This window comes from Lasioglossum baleicum, chromosome 1 (assembly GCF_051020765.1).
Source record: "Lasioglossum baleicum chromosome 1, iyLasBale1, whole genome shotgun sequence".
Classification (NCBI taxonomy): Eukaryota; Metazoa; Arthropoda; class Insecta; order Hymenoptera; family Halictidae; genus Lasioglossum; species Lasioglossum baleicum.
The window spans coordinates 16826119-16851936 of NC_134929.1; the positions used below are offsets into that span (position 1 = coordinate 16826119).

Below are 25818 nucleotides of genomic sequence, written 5' to 3' on the forward strand. Positions count from 1 at the left end.
TATTTCGCAAATTTTATAGGTTATATAAAGTTCGAAAATGTTTTCAAAATCAATTTAACATTATTCATTAATTATTGTCACTTGTTCAATTACAGTCAAAATAAGAATACAGGTGATCTGGTGGGAGTATGCACGGAACTTGAGAAAAACTCAACGCCTCCGCTAAATACGGTAAAGTATGATTGCAGAATTCTCAACGTGCTCTTGCAGTATAGTAACAATATTCTCCAACAATGCACCTAAACGATAAGAATATGATTAACTGAAATTACATATCTTCTCGACAATGCATACATTTAAAAGTATCGAGTAATTGCATGTAATATGTAATGTGTTACATATATTATACAGTATCAATTGTAGATTATTTAAAACATTAGATTGATGTGAAAGTAATGGAGATATTAGAGACTGTCCCTTATATCAAATCTTTGTTGTGATTTAACAGAATCCACTTTTTAAAAAATAATTGGCAAACATTCTTTTGCATCAACCCAATACAAAAAGCATGAGTAGATCACTTTTATTTTATTTTGAAGCTAATCATCCATACTAGACTGAGGATCTTCATGAAAAATAAAACTTTTCTGGATCAATTGCAGGAAACAGAAATGAAATAAAAAAGTACAATACATTTTCATTCAATAATTGTAACACGAGTCAAATTGTATTTTACAAAAATAACAAAAATATACCTATCCAAATTTTTTTATAACCACAATAATTGCATAAAATCCTCAGCCTATTAATTGCGTATCCAACGATTCCACTGCGAGAGATAGAATCAAATTCGAGTCTTACGTTGAAACGAATTTGCCCATTAAACCCGAACGCTTGACCGGAAGCGAAAGAACGGGAACGATAGTGAAACCATCGTGATAGGCAGCAACCGTCACGATCGAAAAATTGCTCAAGACTCTAGAAGACTCGGAAAGCAAAACAGAGCGCGGACACAGCGGCGATTTTCCAATCGAACACCTCATAGAGTTGCGTGCGAGAAATGCTTCGTAAAAGCTGTTTAGAAAGCGTAACTCGACGAAAAGTTCGAAACACAGAGAAAAGACAGACGTCGAAGTGCGTTTCGCGCGAAAGACACGCGGTGGCTAAAAAGGAGCAACAAATAGGGGACGATACGAGCTGTATGTAATTCGATTCCAACAGCACTGTGGCCTTCAACATTCAGCAACCACCTGCTGTCCGCGGTATCCATCGGGATCTACGGTCCTGGAGTGTCGTCTCGAAGGTGATCAACCTGTGGCACATGTTGTCCAGGTACCTGCGGATGGGAACACTGCCACCCAGAAGATGTGTCTTCTAGTGGAAGCGAAACAAACGCCGTCAGGCCCATTATCGAGGTAGGAAGACAGGGTCCCCAGGCAAATAAATCACACGTTGCACCGGTACATTTAGTAACATTCGTTTACTTTGATTACTCGCATAATTGTTCGAACACCCAATCACAGTGACTTGTCGAAAACTCGGCCAAATCACTTCAATATTTCAGTGAAGCTAGATGGACCCGTTCGAACATTTCAGAAACACGTTTCGCAGATTCAATTATTCGTTACAGTCAAACCTGTTTTTGTGCGGTCTTTTTCTATGCGATTTTTATTTATGCGGTATACACTCACCGAAATTTCTATAAAGTCACTGTGTTTTGTGCCCGTGCGAAATCAATACGGGCCGGTTTATGTACTTCTTTAAGGCCTGGTTTACGTTGTATTTTTGTCCAGAAGAATATAAAAGTTGTTGCACACGTCTTGTTGTTACTGGAAGCTCCAATTCAGCTCGAAATTGTGCTGCATTTTTCCTTTCCTTAGCTGCAGACCTCATTGATATTGAATGTTGTCTCTTTGACTATTTTTTATTACTACCCTTAAGATGATTTTTTTCCGTAATTTTCACGTAAATTGATATAATTATTAATCACAGTATATGACCGATTAGTTTTCTTAGCGATTGCGCGACTAGAGCAGCCCATATCTTTATAAGCATCGATTGATGCTTTTTCTTCACTTGTTAGTACTTTTGCTCTCGGTATTCTCATACACGTGAATCAAATTATAACAAACAGGGGATTTCTGTGAGTTCTAAAACTAATACTTTTAGAATATTCGCAGTTTTCCGTAGTTCTCTGCTCAGAATACAGAGAAACACTAAGTGACTTTATAGAAACTTCGCACGTGTGTTCTGCACCACACAGAAAAAAATCAAAACAAACGTAAATAGTAAACATAGCGGTCTATAGAGTACGCAGTCCCTCTATCCGAGTGTCTACAAGGCACAAGACCAGATACGATAAATCAACAAAAAAATGGCGATATTTTAAAAATATCTATGAAAAAGAAGATGACTTTATAGAAATTTCGGCCACTGTACATATGAATATCAGATCAGATCAGCAGGATATCTCGGAAGACATTGTCGTTATCAAAAAAGTGTTCCTACAAAAGTTGTTTGGTATGACGGGCTACATTACGTAATATTATTTGTTTTCTTGTGGGTGGAGTGGCGGAGGACATTCCATGGTCACCTTGATTTTTTAAAATGGAATGACCTATTTTTTACACCATAGATCGATAGAGTATCAAATTCTGAGTATAAAAGTGTTGACCTTCATATGTCCTAAACCTAATAGTTAACGTGGTATTATCCAAAGAAGAAAGAAAATTGTTTCGATAATATCTCGTTAACTATTAGGTTTAGGACACATGAAGGTCAACACTTTTATACTCAGAATTTGATATTCTATCGATCTATGGTATAAAGAACAGGACGTTTCATTTTAAAAAATCAAGGTGTCCTTGGAATGTCCTCCACCACTCCACCCACAAGAAAACAATTAACACTACGTAATGTAGCCCGTCATACTAAACAACTTTTGTAGGAACACTTTTTTGATAACGACTACGCCATCCGAGATATCCTGCTGATCTCATTTCAGCAGGACACCCTGTATACGTATTGAATTATGTACATTTTGAAAATTTCTCCATGTTTAAAATGAGAAATAAAAATTTTTTTAAATGTTTCCATGTGTAATTTAATTATTTATTTTGTTTGGAAAGCACTTTCTCGCTGTTTCGTAAAGCTTTGACATATTTTCTAAGTGAGATTTTTTTTGTGCGATCCCCCTCCACCGCATAAAAAAAATTTTCGTTAATACGTTGCAAAGAATTATTTGTCATAGCTATTTATGAAGTTTGTGAATCTATCTACCGCACAAAAACAGGTTTGACTGTACTTTCATTCCACAGCCAAATTCTTCAAAAATTTAGAACACACGATATTCTTCATATTACATATTTGAGTCTGTTTGTACAGGGTGGGGCGTTATGAACAGGTCGCCTTAATAACTAGCTTGCTTCTGAAGACAGCAGAAAGCGAGTTATTCAGGTGGCCTGTTCAAAACGCCCCACCCTGTATAATACATTTTCAGCAATTTATGAAATCCGAGTAAATTCGGTGATGCAACATTGATTTAAACTGATGAACAGACTGCGGATCTTTATGCATTTATAAAGAAATTGGCTGCAGTAATATAAAACAGTAAAAGATTAGAAAAATTTAAGGATAATGTTGCAATGAAATCAATTTTTATTTTATTCCTGCTTCCCACAATGAAAGCAGAACATTTTTATTTTGCATAAAGATCCGCAGTCCACTGATGAGACCTGGATTTTCGAATCGCTTTAGAGCAAAACACGAAAAGAGCCTGAACCGCAATTTTCCTCCTGTAGAGTAATATCTCGACCGCAAGAAGTGGCCAAAGGATACAGCGAGTACCCTAATCGATCACGCGAAAGCTCGCCCCTGATGACCTACTGTCTCGAATCGCTGCAGTGTCCAGGAGGAGCGAGCGCGATGGCCGGCAAGGTGCCTACGACGAGTTCGAACCTGGTTACCACGTTAGAGACCACCAAAGGGGACAAGGCCGGTAATTGTCCCAGCTCGAGGATCATCTATGGTCCAACGATGGAGAATATCACGGAAGCGTCCAACTGCGTGTCGAATTCCCGCAATCCGCCGTTGACCTGCATCGATTGCACGGCTTCGTGCAAAGGCACATCGGCGAGGATCGCTCATCAGTGTTGCAACGAGATTTCAGACAGCGGGAAAAACTGCTTCGAAACGTCGGTGCCATTGGACGGCGGTTGCCCGAAGGCTGTGGGTTTCCAGGGTCCATCAGCGGACGCGAGCTCGTGTCAGCAGGACGTCCTTGAAACGCGAGTCGACGAATGTGGACCAAGAACGCGTTTGATCAGCCATCCGCGGGATTGCGGATATTATTGCAGCTACATGGAGTCGAAATCGAGCTGCGACGGACCGTCATCTAGGATAACTCAGGTGCCGGGCGAGTTGATTTGCGAGGATTCTGGTCTGGCGACTTGTTCAGGTGTTAAGGATTACAGGAAGAAGAAACCGTCCGCCATCTGCAGAGACATGATTCCTTCGTCGGAGCGCAGGAATGGGCTAGACCCCTCGCAAAACGTGAAACCTACACGCTTCAAGCCACGTCCCAGAAAACAGATCCCCTGCAGTAGTCCTTGTCCTCCCGTAGAGAGATCAAAACCGGAAGCGTGTTCAGTCAAACAGGATCAGTTGGATCATGGTGACTCCGTTCGGTGCGAACCGATCAAGAGTATAGTTGCACCGGAAGCTAAATTGCTGGACGATCAATGTAAAGCGAACGATGATATTGTTGATGCTGGCTTGAAGGTTTCGAAGACAACGGCTAGCCAGAAAAATGGAAAGATGCCTTCAACCTCCGAGTGCTCCAACAGCTATGCTCCGAAGATAAAATCGGAGGAATTGTTGACCTGTTATAGGGATTACGTGCCTCCTAACTTGCTGGACCGCTACGAGGCTTGTCGATCGAAACGGAACGGACTTCAGGATGAGTGCTTCCTGCCTGTCCCGCGGGCAGTGATCGAGCTCAAGAAGATGGAGGCTGCCGGCCGAACTGATGACGGAGATAAGGGGATGGCGAACAAAGGGGATGCGAATGGATAAAGTGAGAGCGCCATGCCCACGATGGTGACACCGTGCTGTAGCCCTGCTTCTATAACAGGCGTGGGCAATTGAGGCAAAACTGTCCCCACCGTAGCGCCCACTGTCCCCCACCAGCATCCGCCATCGACCACCTGAGAAATCCACGATAAGCTAAGGGAAGAGCTTCTTGAAGACGTGAACCATTATCATTCATTTTTATAATTGATATTTTGTTTGGTGAACCTCTGGTATTTCTCTGAATGAACCTTCTAATGTAATATGTATGTGTGTAAATATGAGCACGAGCGTGAATGTGCGCGTACGTGTGAACTTTGTTGTGAAACGTATGTAAGAAAAAGAGAAGATTGTCGTAATGTCTATTTGATAAAGAATAAAGAGTCACGTGAAAACCATTACAAAAGATTTAGAATTTTTATTAAACCGAATTACTAAGTTATTAATAGACTGCGGATTTTTTTTAATAAACACAGCGGAGGTATTAAATTTAAGCCCACCAGTGTATTAGTTTCACTTTAATAAGATAATTAACAGAGGAATGAAATTTTGATATGGCTCCTGTGTCTGGCAATCAATGCAAACATTTTTTAGTTTGCATAAAGATCCGCAGTCTAGTTATTAGGTATACATAAACGATTATTTAATCGTTAATAGATGACTAATACTGTAAAAAGAATTGACGATTGGTTGCATTAGTTATTGCCAGTTTACAAACAACAAGTTTCACTCGTGGCTGTATTACTGTTAAGAAATATTACGTTCATCATTACATATCGACGTTCTATTAGTATGCGAAACAATGTTATTTTATTCGACTTTCTTCGAAATCACGTAAAATTTAAAACAGTCACTTTTCAGACGGAAAAATCATTACCTCCCCATCACAGAAAAAAATCGACATCATCGGTGAAATCGGAGACAAAGGAGAAGAAAGCTGAACCTATTCGCGCGAAGAAGATTCAGTTGAGGCGAGTGAAATCTAGAGAATTGTACTCGGGATCGGTTTATATCGACTGCGATTGCTATCATCGAAACGGATTGCAACACGACTGCCCGCGAACTTCTTGCGGCGGTGAGTATTTTATAATGAAATCAATTATATGTTTTGTGGGGAATAAGTAACGTTCAATCATGTACAAAAAATGTGCAGCTTTTGCAATCTTGTTTCTAAATCAATTGTTAGAAGCAAAATTCAATAAAAATGTATCCTTTTCTGAGTTTTTCGAAGCTTAATAATTAGACTGTGGATCTTTATACACAATAAAAATTTTCCAAATCAATTGATACAATCAAGAAATAAATTAATTTCATTCTTCAACATTTTTCTAATATCTTAACAATATCGTATTTCACCTATTCATTTCTGAATGCATAAAATCCAGTGAAAGACCAGTGAAAATTGAAATGAAAATTTCAGACCTCCATAGAAACGTGAAATAACGTTTATTTTAAGCAACTGCAGTTTCTGTGATTCGGTTCGCGGAAATGTGCATTTCTATGGAAATCTGCAGTATAGCGATGATAAATAAAGGATTATCTAAATCGGGTTGCAGGTCATCCACCATGCATAGTGAAACCATGGCCCGAATGCGATCTGGGAACGTATTTCATGGACAAATGGGAAAAGTACTACGACCATTTAGACACGATACCGCCCACCTCGTTTTGTGGGTCGAAGGAAGCTTGGCTAGCGATTGTCGAGGAGGAGAGACGAAAACGAGCGAAGGATAAATGTCATGAGGAACTGTTACCGCAGAGTAAGGAGACTGGGAATGGCAAACAGTCCGCAGAAATTGTTCACTCCAAGAAACTAAAAGATACTGCGTGCGAGCATTCAGTGACGCCAGATGGACTCGCTAAAGAATACGTGATGATCCCTGTAAAAGTGACCTCTAAGGAGATGCAAAGTGTTAAGAAAGATAAGTCGTCGCCCATTTTTTGTGACAGCGGCTGTCATGGAGATGCTCGATGTTGCTGTGATGGAAACACTGGATCAAAAGACTGATAATTATTATATAAATTGACACATTCATCTGGACGGCGTTGCGTCAAATTAAACATTTTTTTTACGTAGAAGCGCCAGAGGAATCTATCTATTTAGATAAATAATGCAATTGTTGATTACTGCGGATCATTGTGTATATTAAAAATATTCTGCATCGATTGTGGGAAGCAGTAGCTGAATAAAAATTCATTGCACCCCTCAATAGACTTTTTACCACGTTCTACCACGTTTTTATTAACTCGCTTTCTTGTCTGCCTGTTTGTTAAAAATGAAGTGGGTGAAATACGAAGAAAATCAATTAATCAGTATCACTTCATTTTTATCATCAATGCATAAAATCTGCAGGGTAGTAATGATGCATTTATTATCCTAATAGAGCTTGCCTTTACTCGAGCTACCCGATATTTATTTAAAATAATGGCGAATATAGAATAAAAAAAGCAGAAAATAATTATTTAAATAAAAAAAATTTTTAGTATACCACGTTTTTAAAACGGCCTAAAAAGTATAAAATAATTTTTTCCAGTCCCGTACAGATTCCGAACCCCATACAGATAATTTAGAAAATTTGTGATTGTGAATTTTATTTTAATAGCTATGAAAATCCTTGTAAGATTTAAAACGAAAAACGTGGGGCGCAAGATAATATGTAGTAAGGAGTGTAGAGAGTAGCTGCCGTTGAGAAAACTCTCGCACAACAGTTCAAAATTGTTAGTGATTTAGGTGAACTATTCATGCATCAATTATCTATTGCATGCGCCCCACGTTTTTCGTTTCAAATCTTACAAATATTTTCATAGCTATTAAAAATTCACAATCACAAATTTGCAGGACTATCTGTATGGGGTTAGGAATCTGTACGGGGCTAGGAAAAATTATTTTACACTTTTCAGTCCGTTTTAAAAACGTGGTGTATTAAACATTTTTTTTTTAATTTAAATAATTTTTCAATAACAGTGTCATTTCAGGTAATTTTTGGTGGGCTGGAAAAATTGAAACCCAGGGCTGTAACCCAAATTCAATTTCTACTCCGCCCTCGAACCAGAGATACGAGATATTTCGGTATCCCATTTTCCCTACGCCGGAAATAAAACAGTATTCTTAGCGTGGACGCGGCAATGTACCGCGACTTCCGGTACACACGTTGGCTTCATTTGTTTCTCTTGGTAACGAGTTTCCAACGTGGAAAGAATCACAAAACCTAAATAGCCGCAAATGATTCGCCGTACGTCGCATACGAATTACTCGAAATCCTATTATGGCTGTTTGCTCGGTGATAAATATCCAGTTACTTTTCTTTTCTTCTAATCGACGCGGCGCCTATGTTGTCTTTCCCACGATCAAAGACAATTGCACTATGTTAATTAAGAAAAACGTACTTGTTCACAGAGCTTCTGAAATCTTTTTAATTTAATTAATATTCTCTAGTTACCACACACGACATAGCGGCGCTAGCCTGTCAAAAACACTGAAAATCGCTCAACTTTAACCATTTATAACTTTTGAACTATTGATCCTTCAGGATCGAAACTTGGATTTCTCAGAAGAAAAGAAAATTTCTCGGAAAAGGTAAAAATTTCTGGTTACGCAAGGAAAAGTTTACGCGAGATTTGCATGGTAATGCGTAATCTGTTTATTGCAGCGTCAAGCAGACGAAGTTGCTGAGCAGCAACGATCTCGAAGGAGGTTCCCTAAAGTATTCGCTAGCCTAATCCCTTCTAGAGGCGACTTTTGGGGTGGTTTAAAACCTGGATTCGCCGACTCGGTGTCGCGGATTAAGAGGAAAGAGGAATACACGTGCGGCGACGGCGCCGGAACGAGGCTCGCGCCACGCAGGAAATAACGGAGCGTGATCCGTGCTCGTGAGCGGACGACTTCCGGTGCTCGCGGCTTGCCGACATTTGCATCCAGCATTTGCATTGCGGCGACGGCGTCTGAATAAAACCGGGAACCACTTTGTTTGCTCCTAAACCGAACTGTTTCATCTTCCGAACTTGGAGCAAATGAACCTGAAGAAACTTGTACGATAAATTATAAAATGTTCACGTTCCACGACCAAACGCTGGAAAATTCTTCCAACCATAGGCTGCGCATTCCTGTTCAACCTTTCCAGACGGTCTAAGCTCGAAAGCGAAGCTCTTCAGCCCCCGTGCACCCGAAATATCTACCCAGGACCTCAAGGATTTCTCGGCGTCCCATTTCCTGTCCCCGAAGAAAAACAAGATCGTATCAGCGATGATACGTGCCGGGACCGTAGAAACACACACACATACACATAGTAGTAGGGGAGAGTGTTCCCTCGGAGACAAATTTAAACCCAGAAGAACTTTCTCTCTGTATAGAGGCAGGCTAAACGAACAATGAAATAAAGTCGGAGTACACAGCGCGCAGGATAGACGGAGGATGCATCGAGCGGCTCGAGAGCGACGAAGACAAAAGAGTGGCGCATGCTAGAGGACAGGCTTAGGGTACATTCCAAGTGATAGGGAGGAAGAGTCCAAACGGAGGAACAGAGAGGACGCAAGCTTACATCCTGCGGGAGGGACAGAGATGACAAAATCGAGGAAGAATGTTTGTGCCATGGGATCGAACCGGAGGATAAAGTGGATAGAAGGCGGAAGATCTAATTTTTGTATCGAACGGACACGAGATATTGTTAGCTCATGGCGTCCGGAGACTCGTCGTCGCGGGACACTATAATTTTATGAACTACGCTTCGCCCGCGTCTATGCTGTATCTGATGCCTCGATGCTAGTTTATCGTTATTAACTTTTCCGTTCTTCCTGCATTCGTTTCTTCTCTCCCGGGGTTTCTTCTCGGCAAAATGAACTGCTAAAAATTGAACATCGCTGGGAGCTTGTTTCCTCAGAATTTGAATATGCTCCGACTCGTTTTTCTCATGAAAGCGTAGAATAAAATTTGTTTGCAATTGATGCGGACAATTTTTATTTTGTTCTATCAGTCACTGTTTAGAATTTCCTCGTAACCAGAAATTTATTAATGCGACGGTGTTTAAGAAGTCGAATTTTGAATTATTCACGCTCGAGCATCCAGAAAATTCACGATTTCACTTTATAAATGCATTTTCAAGTACCTCTAAAATTGCATGAAGTACACAAAAGTCTATCCTAATCATTATCACAAGAAATTATGAACAAATTCTACATTTTTCTACTGACTGCGAACAATGAACACACTTGTCATAAAAATAGCTAATTTGCAATTGTTTTTCTACATGTTTCCAGAATGTTACAGGTACGAACGCAAGATTTGCTCTCAATTGTGCTCTTGTTTGAGAGGTTTGGGCACCAGGAGGCAACTCGACGGGGATGTATAAATACTCGTCGGTTGTACGTGCAATGATTTTGCTGAGGTAACTGTTTATGTAATTTAAGATACGTGCAACCGTTACCGATCAGTTTTTGCGGTCGTACGCGAGCTGGTACGAAATTTAACGCTACGTTCCTGAGACCAGGGGGAACGAGACACGGGGCCGACCAAACGAGCGGAAAAGAGAACGAAAAAGCAAAGGGAGCCCCGTGTAACCACGGCGGGAGAGGGTATATACGCGACTGGCCGACCGCAAAGATGCACCACTCGCAACGAGCTACGATGCAACCGAATGCAACTGCGCTCGAGTTGCATACACTCAACGATTAACGATGGGGAACTACGATGCTCGAATCGCCGAAGTCACCGGAATTTTCTACTCTTTATGAGCCATTTCTTGGTACTCTGGTTGAATCTGCATAATTGAATAATCCGAGCACCTGGAAAATATTTTATTTAAGACGTATGTTCCTAATTTTGCATATAAATGTCAAAGATACAAGATGTCCCAAAAATGTTGTATTTCATGGAGGTAATCCCAAGATTTTTTGAAATAACTTTTTCCTTTGCGAAAATCTTCTCCGCGGCTTCGTTCAGCAGTTATTAACGAAAAACGCGGACCAATCAGAACGCGGCTACTGTGGACGGATCCCGGCTCAGCCAATGTCAGCGTCACACTCAGCTGTAGCCGCGCTGTGATTGGTCCGCGTTTTTCGTTAATAACTCCTCAACAAAGCCATGGAGAACATTTCCGCAAAGGAAAATGTGTATTCAAATGACCTCAGGAATCATCCCTTTCAAGGAAACACAACATTCTTGAGACACTCTGTATATTGCTAGAGAAACAGAAACCTAATAAATCTTGATGACTTTTAAACGAAGAATAAAGAACTGTTTGAGATGTAAAAAGATTATTATAAAAACATGAACCTCTTTTGCCTAGCTTGTTATTAATAAATGCAGCTCCTTTCGCTCCGGTCGCTACTTTATCGCATGAAACGTTGGCGAGTAAACAAAGGAATTTCTTTAATCAAGTGAAGAATTCCTGGAGAGATGACTGCGATGAAAAATCAACAATTTCATTCACGGATCTCGCGGTACACGGCCGCCCCGCTGCAAGATGAAATTTCCTTCATACCTGGCCGAGGGGGTTGCATTTAATAAAATATTTAGGTGCGGAGACTGTCGTCAAAGCAAATGGCGGCGGCGAACGTATTTAATTCGCCCATTCCCGGCTGAAAAAAGAGGGTCAACGTGTTTCAGAATGCAGGCTGAAGTTTAAACACAAGCAGGAGTACCGAAACCCGGAGGACGCGGCTGGGCAACGTGTGGCGAACAGACGTGTGAGAAAGGCGTGAGATTTGAAAGGGAGAGGACGCGAGAGAGTGCGGTGTGTGAAGCGATGTGGCAACGTGACGGGGCAGCCTCCGGTAACGACAAATTAAAATTCTCTGTCTCGTTTGCATAGCTGAACTTGGAAATATGAGGGCCGAGGCGTCGCGACATTATTGAGGGACCTTCCACGCACTCGTCAATTAATTCCCGGGGTGGAAAACTCATGCATTATTCGACGCGAGAAGGAATGCGTGCTATGAAATCATTAATGACACCGACGTTCTTTTACTAATGATGTGATATTTCTTTTTAATCTTCGGATACATACGCCACGAACAATTTCATTCGTTCACTCTGCCACGACAATTTTTCACAAATAATATCATCGTATATGCACGTATACAGTGGGTGTGAAAAGCGTTCATACACACTTCAATAACTTTCCGAATGATCGACCAAACAGCTCGAGTTCTTTTTAGATGGTAGAATTTACTAGGTAAAATGTGTAAATCATTTTTTTTTTAACTATTTATCTGTTTCTATTTATTCCCAATGTCATTTCAAGCAACTTTTTCCTTTACGGAAATGTTCTAGGTGGGCTTGGTATTAATAGACTGCGGAACTTTATGCAAAATAAAAATTGTTTGCATCAACAAACAAGAGCCAATTAATAATTTCTTTCACTTTTCAATAATGTTCTTCAGCTGCAATTAATACATTCATGTTCTTAAATGTTTTTCATTTGTCCACTATTTTAAATTGCAGTTACCCATTTTTGTCATAAATGCATACAATCCGCAGTCCAGTTATTAATGTTAGAGAGTTATTAATGAAAAACATGGACCAATCAGAGTGCGGCTACTAAAGACCGATTCCGGCTCGGCCAATGCCGACGTTCTGATTGGTCAGTGTTTTTCGTGAATAAATCCTGAACGAATCAACCCTTCGAAGGAAGTACAATATTTTTGGGACATGTATAAGAATAACAAAACTTTAGTGTATATTGCTTATTTCTGTGAAGTGATACTCCCACGAAAAATTATTGAATCCTATTCATTATTTTAAGAAAGAACCACATCCTTCTATGAATGAGATGCATCTTGCTAGTGAATCAAAAAGAGTTGAGTAGTATAATAGCTTCTTGAATACAATTGTTACTAAAATAGAAAAGGTCGTGTTTGAGGGAAATAAGCTTGATATCACACATCTATTAGATAATCTCACTTTTGTTCTTCTGCATGACGTAACGTTTACATACACACGATTGTTTTCAATTCTCATGGAAAATGATGCAACTCAATGATAGAAACAATTTAGAATTTTCACTGCTAGTGATTAATAGGATAACGCATAATGGTTTGGAGTTAACGATTTATGCTATCAGTGCGTGACGACGGTACTTTCACTTTAAGTAAACAATATTGCAGTTATAAAATATTCAGGCTAGAGAAATAAACAGCAACGCTCGAATATAGGATTAATGCGTAACGAGGTCGAGATCATTTGAATAAGGAGAAAGGAAAACTTCAGAATGAAATTTAGCTTTTTAATTAGACTTTGGACGCTTGCTGAAGGAAAGTCTGCTCGAAAGTTACTGGAAAAATTATATATTTCCAGGCTTATAATACTTATAAACGTGTAAATATGTGCAATCCATAGAGGATAATCCATATATGTATGCTAATCGTAGTGAACTAAAATAAAATAAAGGAATGTATTAGATGAAAAATAAAATTTATACCCATTTCAGAAAGTCAAGTCAAGTTTTTCGTTGCAGCCGAATTTCATTATTTTCCAATAAAACTTTGTAGTCGTACTTCAAAGATGTAGCATATCATTGAATAATATTAATCATAAGACAAGAAAAGAAAACAAACAATAAGAAAACATTTTAATCAATTTATAGAAATATATATATTTAATATTATATTTATAAAAATATGTATTTTTATAAATTGATTAAAATGTTTTCTTTAAAACACTATAGAACTTTCCCTGCAACCTAATACAATACATTTTAATCAATTTATAAAGATATATATTTAATATTATATTTATAAAAATTTAATTTAATATTATATTTATAAAAATATACATTTTTATAAATTGATTAAAATGTTTTAAAGGTTGCAGGGTAAGTTCTATACGTAGTGTTTTAAAGAAAACATTTTAATCAATTTATAAAAATATAATATTAAATATATATTTTAATGAATTGATTAAAATGTTTTCTTTAAAATACTATGGAACTTACCCTGCAACCTAATAGAATACTCCCTTAACCCGTTGACAGATTTTGCATGATTTCGTATAGATCATTTCATGATCGATCGAACGGTTCGCAGATACTCGACGCGGTGGAAAATAATTTCCGTGAAATTCACCGTGTAGTGTTAGAAAGTAATCAGGACAGCGGGAGGGGCGAAGTTTATGCGTGGAATGAAGCGTAGCGTGAAAGAGCCTAAGTGGTCTTTAAATGGAAATTGATTTGCTTGCGTAAGAAGAGAAGACTGAGGTGAAGAATACGGTATCACCTTGCGCGGTCAACGATCCGACGAATGGAACGCCTTATACGATCGACCATGATCTTCTCCTCCACCTTGTAGGGGGTGTACGACCATTAATGGCCGTTCATACGCGGGTCTCGCGCAAGCATAGACGTAGAACCAGACATGTGACGTTTAACGAATGGACTGTAGACATTTATCCGCATATATATTTCCGCAGGATTGACGTAGAAACGCTCAAAGTAAACAGAAATGCGTTGCTGTCGCTACGTGTCACGTTCCCAACAGGAAATCAAATTTCCACTCGCATTCATTGAAGTTTACTGTTATGTTATTTAAACTGATAAATCAAGTCCGAAATTTCCCACTAAAAAATCACTATATGCAACATAAAAAATAATTTCTCTATACTACATTAAAAATACTATTTTTCATCATATTATGAATAAAATTTGGATTTCTCTGAAATGTGGAAAGAGTAAATTCTGTGCGACAAATGTTCAGCGTCCTTCGCCATGAACGTGAACTATATCTGCAATGTTGTTCAACGATGTAAACTATTATCAGAATTTGTTTGAACGCGTCCATGAGCAATTATTCGTTGACCTGTAATATTTTGTGTAACATAAGCGCAGTGGCATAGGCGGTCACGTTTATCTGAGGATTGAAGTGCGCTTCAAACTTTGCCCAGTGTCCATATTGTAGTAGGTCACCACTACACGAAGAAAGGGTTATATCAACACTTTCTTGGTAAAGGATGTTATTTCAGAGGCGGAAACGCGAGATAAAAATTCTTCCTACACCACTGGTTGGACACGTAACGCACAGCATGTGTTGGACGTTACCGATTGCTTTTTGTAACGGCTCGTACGTGCTCCGCGATGTAAACGATAACATCCAGATACATATTTGGAATGTGACATTTATCTCTCCGTCAAATAAGAAGAGAATTTTCGCATGAAACGTCGCGTTCGTCGACCGTAAGGTAACCGTAAAACAGACTGCCATAAATTGCGAGGCAACCTTTTCCAGATACTATAGATCTAATCGCAAACATCGTTATTTTCAATTAAACTCGGAATTGCAAGGTTTTCTAAATTTAATTCCGTACTTCAAAGTCAATTTTAAACTGAAATTCTATGAATCTGTAGCGAGTTACGAATTGAAAAAAGAATTTCAGTGCAAGTAGAGAGACAACTAATAGTTTATACAGTGACGAGTTTTTCATAAATAATATCCTTCAAGTTTGTAATGTACCGTTGTTATAATCTAGCGAAGGTTCGTGGAGATTTCATAAGTGGCGCCACATGAAAGAGACTCGATCTTCTTTACCATACGTCGGCAAGAAAGGAAAGCTCATTCCACTATATCGACTGAGCGAACAACTGCCGGTAATGTCAGTAACTACTATTCTTATTTTACATAATTATTTTTAGACAATTTTAACTAATTTAGTATCATAAATCGCAGAGACGAGGTATAGAAGGAGACCAACCACCAATGTATTTATCTGTTTCATCCTTTCTGTGTCGCATCCTACCGTATCGGTCGGAACTAATCTCTAAAATACCGACTCTACCCAAACAGAACAACCAATTGGTGAACTAGATTAAAACACACACAACAATACAACAAAAACTAAAAAATGAAAAATATAAACCACCCTATGATATACACGTCTCTAAGAGAGCCAAATACTAATATGCTTAAAATTATCAATGACTTCTGTACTAAATGCGATACTAAACTGGAAGCTCCTTTAGGCTATTACATCATATAATCATATTTTTATATTTTTATAAGAGTAACATCAGATAATTACGTAAAGATTTTTTACAATTATATGAATCTACTTTAAGCTAGCTCGGTGGGGTGGGTGAAGAGTACTTCAATGCTTTCTTTGTTTACTTGGCTCACCATCCGCATGTCCTCTCCATTATTAATGCAAACAAACAGTTTCTGTTTCGGGATAACCTCCATTTCATAATCGCGCCGACAAAGAGTTTTCCACTTCGGCGCTGTTAATGCGAGACCGCCGAGAAAACATTTGTAATTTTATAAAAGGGAAAGCACGGTCCGATATAAATGGATAGGGTAAAGAGACTGTGCAACCCCTCGGCGTCGAAAAATCCACGGGGCTAGCTGCGACAGCCCAGAAAAAATCTAATTTAGGTCCACCCCGAATAATTAAACTTTTACGGCGAGCCGTGGGAATAGCCGGTAAAAACGTGTCCTATCCGTGCACCTCCGCCGCTTTCGTAAATTCTGTTCTCGTGTCAGCTATTTCGTTATGGCTCGATGGAACCGTGGGACATGGACAATGCGCAGGAAAAACTGGTCTTCGGACAACAGGGAAAATGTACTTTTTACTCGCACGCTGGGGATCGTCAAATATTTTACGATCTTTCCGCAGATAAATTTCTATTAGCCGTTCCACCTCAGAGTAATCCACTATCTCGTTTTTAAAAAATGTAATAATGAGATTCTACGCCTAGTTTGAATAACTTTTCATTTCTTGTAATATAAAAATCTCAAAAGTGGAAATATAAATCGCTTTTAAATATGTCCTGCACAAACAATGTCCTTTGAGAACGTTCAGTTGTATAAAGTTAGTGCATTCGAGCAGAGCCGTTTGTATGTCAGCCTCTCCTCCGCAATTAGTTTAATATTCCGTGTAATTAGACGATCCTGTTATTACCATCGCGCCTACGGCATTCCAGTACTCGTAACCTTGCGGTTCATTTCTTTCTGGCAGTGCGATGTGCACGTAACAATGCCTATTAATAATGCGATACACAAGACGATCCGTCAGTCTGGCCTCAAATCAGGTTATTGTTTCACGATGAATAGAGCCTCGTACAGAAGATTACAGCAGCTCCTCCAGTTAGACTATAAATAGAGGAATATTTAGAAGCAACATAGTACTCGTGAGAATCTCGTAAAACCAGATATTTGGAGATAAACTTTTAGACGTGAGCGCTAAAGGAAATTCTCTTTGTGTGACGGATTCTATGGAACATAAATGAACCTCATAACTTTACAAAATTTTAGTGCGGTATTTACTTTGGCTGAACTTCACCTGAGCAAACTAGAAATTTATAAATTTGCTTTTATGTAATCCTTTAGATTTTCGCGAGAAAATGCCGAAAATCTAAGTTTTAATGGTAGGGATCCACTGATTTAAAAGTTATGCGTGTTTATTGTTCAGCGATTTTCAGCGCTTTTGATAGGTAAGGGCGCCGCCATGTTGGTATGTACTTGGTATAGCACGCCGTCGAACGAGCGGAACCACTAAGCAGTACCACAAGCACATGGTTCTGTCGGTAAGGTAGATTTGCAGAAGGTAGATTCAATAAAAATATTAATTTTTGTTAATTCTTCTTTCGATTCAATTCTATCTTCATACAGTTTTCAGGAACTGTTATGTAATGATTGTTACGTAAATTGTGAAGAAAGTATCCTAACATTGATATATGCCACTGTTTGTTTCCCTCACAACAGTATTTTTATTTTGAAATGGTGGGATACATTCTATGCCAATTTCATGGGATAAAATACGGCACAGAAATTGGGAAACAGAGTTCTATTATCTTATCAACCTTTTCGTTCCGGCGGACTCGCTCGTCAATGCGCTGCCACTGTACGGGAGAGTTTTACGCGATTCTTCACCGTGACGTCCCCATGTTATACAAATTACTTCGTTAACCTCTTCACTGTGTAAGCGGAAAATGAATATTTTATTCTACATGTCTGAAATTGAACAATATATGTTTTAGCTTTCACACTGAATCTAAACAAGATATAGTAACAAGTAGACTGTTTTTTTTTGTAGGATATAAAAATTATCTATCTCAATCGTAACAAATGAGTTAAATAATCATATTTTATTTCTTAACACTAGGTCTACTGAGCACTAAAAGTGGCTATTTTACATTAGCTTATAAAAATAAAAATAGTGTGTTTATCCAAGTTTTTAATCATTTTTTAAATAAGGGATACATTTATATGGTGATATGCTCGCGTCACTCAGAATTGGGCAAAAATTTTATGTAAATAAAAATTTCGAATAAAGTGGGTTTACAATCCACTTGGAAAAAAATCCACTTTATTCGAAATTTTTATTTAAATACAATTTTTGCCCAACTCTGTCGTCACTATACCATTCCCTAAGACCTGAGACACGGCGAAGGTTAACGACTGTTTTCACAATTGAGAGAAACGAAAGTGTGAAACAGCCGTACACTAAATTATTGGCAAGTGGCATTGTCTTTCGCCAGTAAATCTCGCTGTCAAGAAACGACACGACAAAGGAGCACTGTCACCGTCCACCCAAGTGATTTAATTACGGGCGCAATTAAAGGAGCGGGAAGCTCGGTTCGCAAGCTGTCAATCGACAACAAAAGAATAATTCCTTTCGAGCCAGTTTGTATACTCCATTGTACGCGTCAAATTACCGTCACCTTGCTCAACAAGCCGCATTGTTCTTCTCGCAGCTATTGTCGCGCGTTGTCGCGCGTAGGTTTTCACCCCGTGTAGGACCGCTTTTGGCGATAGTGTAAACCCGATTATGATATTACACCGCGCAAAACGGCCATCGCGATTTCGCGTGTCGATCTTCCCTGCGAATCGAGAACGCACGACGCTGGAAGATCGATAATAATAGCAGCTGCCTGACAAACTGTTAATGGCACGGTGCATGCAAACCACTGTTCTCGGTCAATGAACCACTGAACTCCGTGCGGACTTCCTGGTAAACTGGATGTCGAATTTAAGGACACCTGACTGACTGGTGGCTTGACAGCAGACACATCAACTTATGTTTACATGATAGAGTAAATGTAAAGAGTTTCCTTGGAGACGTTGATTGTTACGATTTTCATATTAATTTATTAATTTTGTATCGCAGAAGAAAAATACATTTGACTCACCTCGCGGTCTACGAGAATCATGTCGACTAGATTTTATTAATGGCTTTCCTTTGGACTCACCTGAAACAAAAATAATGATATGTATCGTTAGTATATGATACTTTACGAAAAGATTAATATCGTAATGGACTGAAAGGTCGTAATTTGTGCATCCATTTATAATCAATGTTTTACTACGTATAACAACAGTTTTTATTATAACATGTTGAATATGCATTTATCATTGATATTATATTATTGCCATGAATATTACACTGTTATTCATTTCGCATGTCGTATCATTAATATTATCACCGTAAATATTTAATTATGAAATTACACGATCATAATTCCCTCTATAATCGTGATCCCGATGATTTATTGCTCGGCCTGAGAGAAAGTTCTATCCGAAGTGACAAGCTCACCTAAGTTCGAATGAATTAATTCATGTAAAAATGCTGAATCCGAATGTTTTATCCTTTTAACATTTCCGAAAGTGATTTTTAACGAAATGTCTGATAAATTCATTTTGTTTCACTTTCATAATTATGGGCATCTTTTCATCTAGGGCTAGGGGGTTAAGTGTCTAATGCTTAGCTACTTTGCTACCCAGCTAATATTCCAAACAGCGAGTTCTGAAGGGATCGAAGCGAGTCTAGCCTTAATCACATTCTCCCACTGCAGCATCAAGTTGAAGATTTCTAAACAGCTTAGCTAAGCAACGTCGTTACACATTCTCATCGTCGGGGCTCAAAGCTCGAAAGTACTTAGCCACCAATCGGTAGCAAAGGGGTAGGAATGGCCTCATCGTTACCGAGGAACTGTATCGTTCCACTTTACAGTTAGAGCCCTCGTGCTCGCCTGACGAATAACGGGCAGACTGGCGCGTTCTCGTTTCAGTAATTCCTTGGTCGCCCGAGAAACTTTTTATCGCGATCATAATTTTGAGCGTGCTCGGCGGCGGAAGGGGTTGCGGCGCGATTCGAACGACGCGACTCGGTTGCGATTCGGTTTCAGGAAGCTCGTTTCGCTGGTTTTTCACGCGGCGACAGCTTTTTCACGGCGTGGCGCGCACGGCATTAATGGACATCACGACCATATCCGAGATCCACGCTCCAATTCTTGCGACGTTTTGCGACTCGCGAGCTGTTCGTGCCGTGGCAGCGAGCACGAGGACGCTCCGGGAGCCCCGTCCACACTTTTGTCTAACTGTACTCGACGGAGAAGCACGCGGATTAATTGCGGCCTGATTAAGCCGGCTGCGTGAGATCTGCTCCGGCTACGTCTTCCCGAACCGGAGCGGCTTTCGAACCACAAAGTCGCATGCGAAACTTCGCACGTCAAGCCGCGTCACGAATCCACGCTACTTCACGAACGCGGATGCTAAAAAGCGGCTAATTTTAGTTTATTCAGTCATCTAACATATTGGTAAGGCTTGGCTCTTCAGGTTACAAAACGGGTAAATCAGTAAATCATCTTTATATGTAATGGAATTCTTGATTAAAACACATCTGGAGATTTCTGAAGAAACCTTGAAGTCGCGTCGAAATGACCCAGCATCGTCGAACAGGCAAAAGAAATCGCAGATCAAATTTTGAAGAGTTGTAAAGAGGGAGCAGCAAAGCTACTGTAGATGCAGCCACGACAAAAATTTTTTACATTTTTACAGAACTCTGAATTTGCATCACTCTCGAGTGAAAAGGTGTCCTCGGTTTCCCACACGCTATGTTTAATGCAAATGTTTAAAAAGAAAACGAAATTGACGATGCGGAAGAATACGCTTCAAGCTTTGAAATGAGTCTAGGTTGGTTGCTGTGCTATTTTTTTTAACGACGTTATGGCAGTTTAAACATCGGCAATTTATCAAAAATTATTTGGACCCACTGTGAGATCTTCAGAACTAGACTGCGAATCTTTATGCATAATAAAAAAAGTGTGCATGGATTGCAAGAGATAGAAACCGAACTGCATGCTATTTTGAATAGAAGAGAAATCATAAATTGACATCTTCAATTTTTAAAATTTTCCAACAATTTTAAATTTTCCTATAAATGCATAAAGATCCGCAGTTTTTCATAACTAAGTATGATATCTAATCAATTACTACACGTTCAATTTAATTACTAAACATTCATGAAATGAAAAAAGTCGTACACAATGAATAACTTTTTTATAATTGTACCAAACAACCTGATGTTTCGTAAGCAATTAGAATTAGATTTTCCAAAAATTATAATTTACAAGGTTAGATGCAAAAATAGAAGAGGCATTTTTTTAGGAATTAAAAAAGGAATTAAATTTTCAGACATGTGTATAACTAACATAGATCTACAAAACATATATTTTAAATGTTCATTAAGGGCCCAAATAAAAAAGTTTTAAAAAATTCCTTTTTAATTTTTGCATGTAACCTTGTAAATTATAATTTTTGAAAAAATTTTTTTTGCACATCATTTAGAAAACCAATGCTTCTAATTGCTTATAAAACATCAGGTCGTTTGGTACAATTATAAAAAAGTTATTCTGTTTTAAAGGGCGTACGAACACTTTTGTTGGCCACTGTAGCTCCGACTGCAAAGGGATGATAATAAGAACGATAACACATTCAAAATTGAAAACCGAAGCTCACCGTCGCGATAAGATCAGACGGAAGTTCGGAAATTACACGAAGCTGCCGACAGAGATGTATCGCGTGCAAGGGTTTCCGTCGGAGCAGCGCAATATTCGCGGTGCCCGTGGTTATTAAAGGAGGCGACAGAATTTCTAATGGGAGTCACGAACACTCGATCGAAAACGGGTCCCGGAAGGAATTTCCAGTTCTGGAAGAGACGTGCAATTTTGCCGCGAGTTAAATGCGACTGATGTTTACGGAAATTCGAATACCGAACGTACACTCCCGGACGTCACTCCGCGCGGCCCGTCGGCTTTTTTCTCTCCCAGGGCCTCGAAACTGATTGCGACATTGATTGTGAGCAACATGAAAAGAGCTTTATGAACGTAATTTGTATGTATATTACGGCGAACGGGATCGTGGAAATTTGAATAGTCGTTAGCAGCCAGTTCCCGATATTTTTTCCATCTACGCGCACGTCCATAAATTTCGCGGGTATTTCAATGTCGTTTAATGGAAGCCGTTCATTTCGCATAATTCGAGACCGTCATTTTTTCCCCCGATTGTCCCAGAAACACGATGGGAAGCTCTCGCACCTTTTCCTCTTGTTATTTCATCCATTTCTTAACGTAACCGACGACGATCAAGCATCTTGTAAGTACACCGCGCACTTTATGCGTTTATGGCATTTTTACCTTCCGAAACTCGGTGAATTAAAAAGTCTGAATTTTTATCTCGGAAATATCACGGGCACCGTGGAAACCATTTTTCTCGTGTTTTCAATTTCCGAAAATTAATCTAGTAATCGGCTGCAAAAGAATTTTACCGCCTTTAAATAAAGATTTGTTTGTTAACATTTCTACGGATTTTTTCTCGTGCAATAATTACTTCCGTCGTTGACAGAACAAATGTTAACGAGAACGGTAATATCAATTTCGACAGGCACTTGAATTACTATTCAATTACTCCGGATCCTTCGGAGACCATTAGTTATTACTAATGATTGATTAGACGTCCAATTTACTTGTTTCTTTGTGCCACAGGAAACCATACGCGCGAAAGCAGCTTTCCCGACATTTTTACCGTGCATCCTGCCCGGGGAAATTTTTTTGTTCGACACATTAATTGAACAAGGGATCGTACGAATGCTAGCCGACGTTGTTGCATTTTATTATTATACATATATACGTATAGCGCGGTAGGAAAAAGGTACAGTAATTTTCCCCGCGGATCGGTACGGTATACTCGAGCAGAAGTAAATGAGAAATTACTAGGCTGCCAGCTCTTCGTCGGAATTTTTGAGCCACGGTGCTTTCCGCGCAGCATTTTCGCTCCGATTTAACCGACGCAATCGTGTTATTATTGAGCGATTGTGCGGACGTGCCGTGCATAGGATATCTAGTACAACAGGAAGCGAAGCACGTGTTTCGAATTGCTCGTGAAAGCCGGAGATTCGCGTTCAAATGTCAAGGAACTGGCTGATGAATTGTTAGACGCTAGTAACCGAACGCGAACGTCGTCGTTCTCGATGGAAAAATTTGTCGACATTTTGTCCGAACCGGATTCCACGCTGGGAAATGTTCAGTAATATCTTCATTTCGTTCTGAAGCATTATTGTTGAATTACCCAACAAATTCTCTCGACGCTAGACTCTTTTATATAACTCATTCTACCGACAAAACACCATTATCTATGGAGTAATGCTCAATCAGATGCACAAAAGATTCTCCGTCAAAAGGAAAGTTCCTCGGATCTGCGTCTGAATCGCCGCTTCGGCTGCAGATATTTTCGGCTCATCATGCGCAAGAGGTTTGCAAACTTGTTTGACACTGAGATCTCTACTGACAGCACTCGTATGCTCGCAGCAGGCCAGTTTCGAGGGTATGTACACCATCGTCCAAAATTCACTGCACACCCGTCGCTGGAAGCTTGGCAATTAACATACTTTGCGATTGATCCCGAATAAATTCACACTGAACGAATCGCTGATCTATTTAGGAGCAATTCAATCAAGGTTTTAGAAAGTCAAATTATGAAGGTTTTATTGAAACTCAATTTTTTGGCACATAACAAACATGACGATTTACGACGTTCACTTAAATGAAAGTATGAAAAGTCAAATTATGAATGTTTCATTGAAATTCAATTTTTTGGGGCATAACAAACATGGCGACTGATGGAGTTCAAAAATTTAGAAGCAATTTAATCAAGGTTAAAAGAATCAAATTATCAAGCTTTTATTGAAACAGAATTTTTTTTTGTACATAACAAACACGAAGATTGATAGAGTTTAAAAATTTAGGAACACTTAAAGGAAGGTATAAAATGTCAAATTATGAAGGTTTTATTGAAACTCCATTTTTTGGTGCATAACAAACGCGATGATTGATAGACTTTAAAAATTTAGGAACACTTAAAAGAAGGTATAAAAAGTCAAATTATGAAGGTTTCGTTGAAACTCAATTTTTTGGTGCATAACAGACATGACGATTAAAAGAGTTTAAAAACTTCGAAGCAATTCGATCAAGATTCAAAAAGTCAAGTTTTTATTGAAACTCAATTTGTTTGATGTATAACATATACACGACGACTGATTGAGTTTAAAAATTTAGAAGCAATTTAATCAAGGTTAAAAGAATCAAATTATCAAGCTTTTATTGAAACAGAATTTTTTTTTGTACATAACAAACACGAAGATTGATAGAGTTTAAAAATTTAGGAACACTTAAAGGAAGGTATAAAATGTCAAATTATGAAGGTTTTATTGAAACTCCATTTTTTGGTGCATAACAAACGCGATGATTGATAGACTTTAAAAATTTAGGAACACTTAAAACAAGGTATAAAAAGTCAAATTATGAAGGTTTCGTTGAAATTCAATTTTTTGGTGCATAACAAACACGAAGATTGATAGAGTTTAAAAATTTAGGAACACTTAAAAGAAGGTATAAAAAGTCAAATTATGAAGGTTTCGTTGAAACTCAATATTTTGGTGCATAACAGACATGACGATTAAAAGAGTTTAAAAACTTCGAAGCAATTCGATCAAGATTCAAAAAGTCAAGTTTTTATTGAAACTCAATTTGTTTGATGTATAACATATACACGACGACTGATTGAGTTTAAAAATTTAGAAGCAATTTAATCAAGGTCCGAAAAGTCAAATTATCAAGCTTTTATTAAAACTCAATTTGTTTCATGTATAACATATACACGACGACTGATGGAGTTCAAAAATTTAGAAGCAATTTAATCAAGGTCCGAAAAGTCAAATTATCAAGCTTTTATTAAAACTCAATTTTTTTGGTGCATAACAAACATGATACAATTGATAGAGTTTAAAAATTTACAAGCAATTTAATCAGGGTTCAAAAAATCAAATTATCAAGCTTTTATTGATACCGAATTTTTTGGTGCACAACATGAACATGGCGATTGATAGAGTTTAAAAATCCAGGATCACTTGAATGAACTTTTAAGAAGCTAAATTATGAAGTTTTTATTGAAACTCAATTTGCTTGAGTGACACATTCCCATTGCGTGTTAAGAAATGCATCTTCGCTCGAGCAAATGAAATTTCCAGAGGTACAAGTTCACTCTCACTTTCCGTCTGCCGTCGCAAACGTGACTTATGGCGGCGAGTGTATGCGCATCCCGCGTTATTTTCAGTCGTTGCATCGTGCAGCGGGGGACTTCGAAATTTCCACGGTGCTGAAGCGAAACGAGAGGCACGTGGGCGCGCCGGCCAAGATGGAAAAACATGAGGAGCAACATCGATTCAATTAACGTTATTAGCCGCGTAAAACAGAGGCGGTCCAATGGAAAAAAGTCCAATCTGGCGATTCCGAAGCGCTGACGTCCGCTACCGTCTTAATTCCCCTCGAGAATGGAAATGAATTTCTACGGCTGTTAGGTTTACCTTGTTCATCTCGTTGTTCCCGGCTCCTTTTCCCCGCTTTTTACCCGATGAAAAATACACCGGATTCCGTTTCACGGTGAAACGGAAGACAAAACAGGACGAGGAGACGGGGCGGGGACAGAGAAAGAGAGAGTGCATCCCTGGATACAACTTAATTGCCGGTTAGCGGCTATTAAAGCGATCGTATAATTAGG

General features: G+C 38.9%; 3 protein-coding genes across 9 annotated transcripts in view; 2 read left to right on the plus strand and 1 right to left on the minus strand.

The window, feature by feature from the left end:
• Raskol (Ras GTPase-activating protein raskol) overlaps positions 1 to 25818 on the minus strand; it is a 204631-nt gene that overhangs the window by 119962 nt on the left and 58851 nt on the right. For 4 of the 7 annotated variants that reach the window (XM_076425070.1, XM_076425078.1, XM_076425088.1 and 1 more), the window contains one exon: positions 19116 to 19175. The exons of the other annotated variants lie outside the window; for them this stretch is intronic. In XM_076425070.1, the coding sequence (XP_076281185.1) occupies positions 19116 to 19175 (60 nt within the window). The remainder of the gene's footprint in view (positions 1 to 19115; positions 19176 to 25818) is intronic. 7 annotated transcript variants of the gene reach the window in all.
• Positions 126 to 5635, plus strand: LOC143209777 (uncharacterized). The gene is made up of 3 exons (XM_076425912.1): positions 126 to 171; positions 1162 to 1355; positions 3741 to 5635. Exons 2-3 carry the CDS (start codon positions 1306 to 1308, stop codon positions 5011 to 5013), a joined length of 1323 nt encoding a protein of 440 aa, XP_076282027.1. The 5' UTR covers positions 126 to 171; positions 1162 to 1305; the 3' UTR covers positions 5014 to 5635.
• On the plus strand, positions 5650 to 7207 carry LOC143209988 (uncharacterized). The gene is made up of 2 exons (XM_076426382.1): positions 5650 to 6082; positions 6564 to 7207. The coding sequence occupies exons 1-2, from the start codon at positions 5800 to 5802 to the stop codon at positions 7013 to 7015; spliced, it is 735 nt and encodes a 244-aa protein (XP_076282497.1). The 5' UTR covers positions 5650 to 5799; the 3' UTR covers positions 7016 to 7207.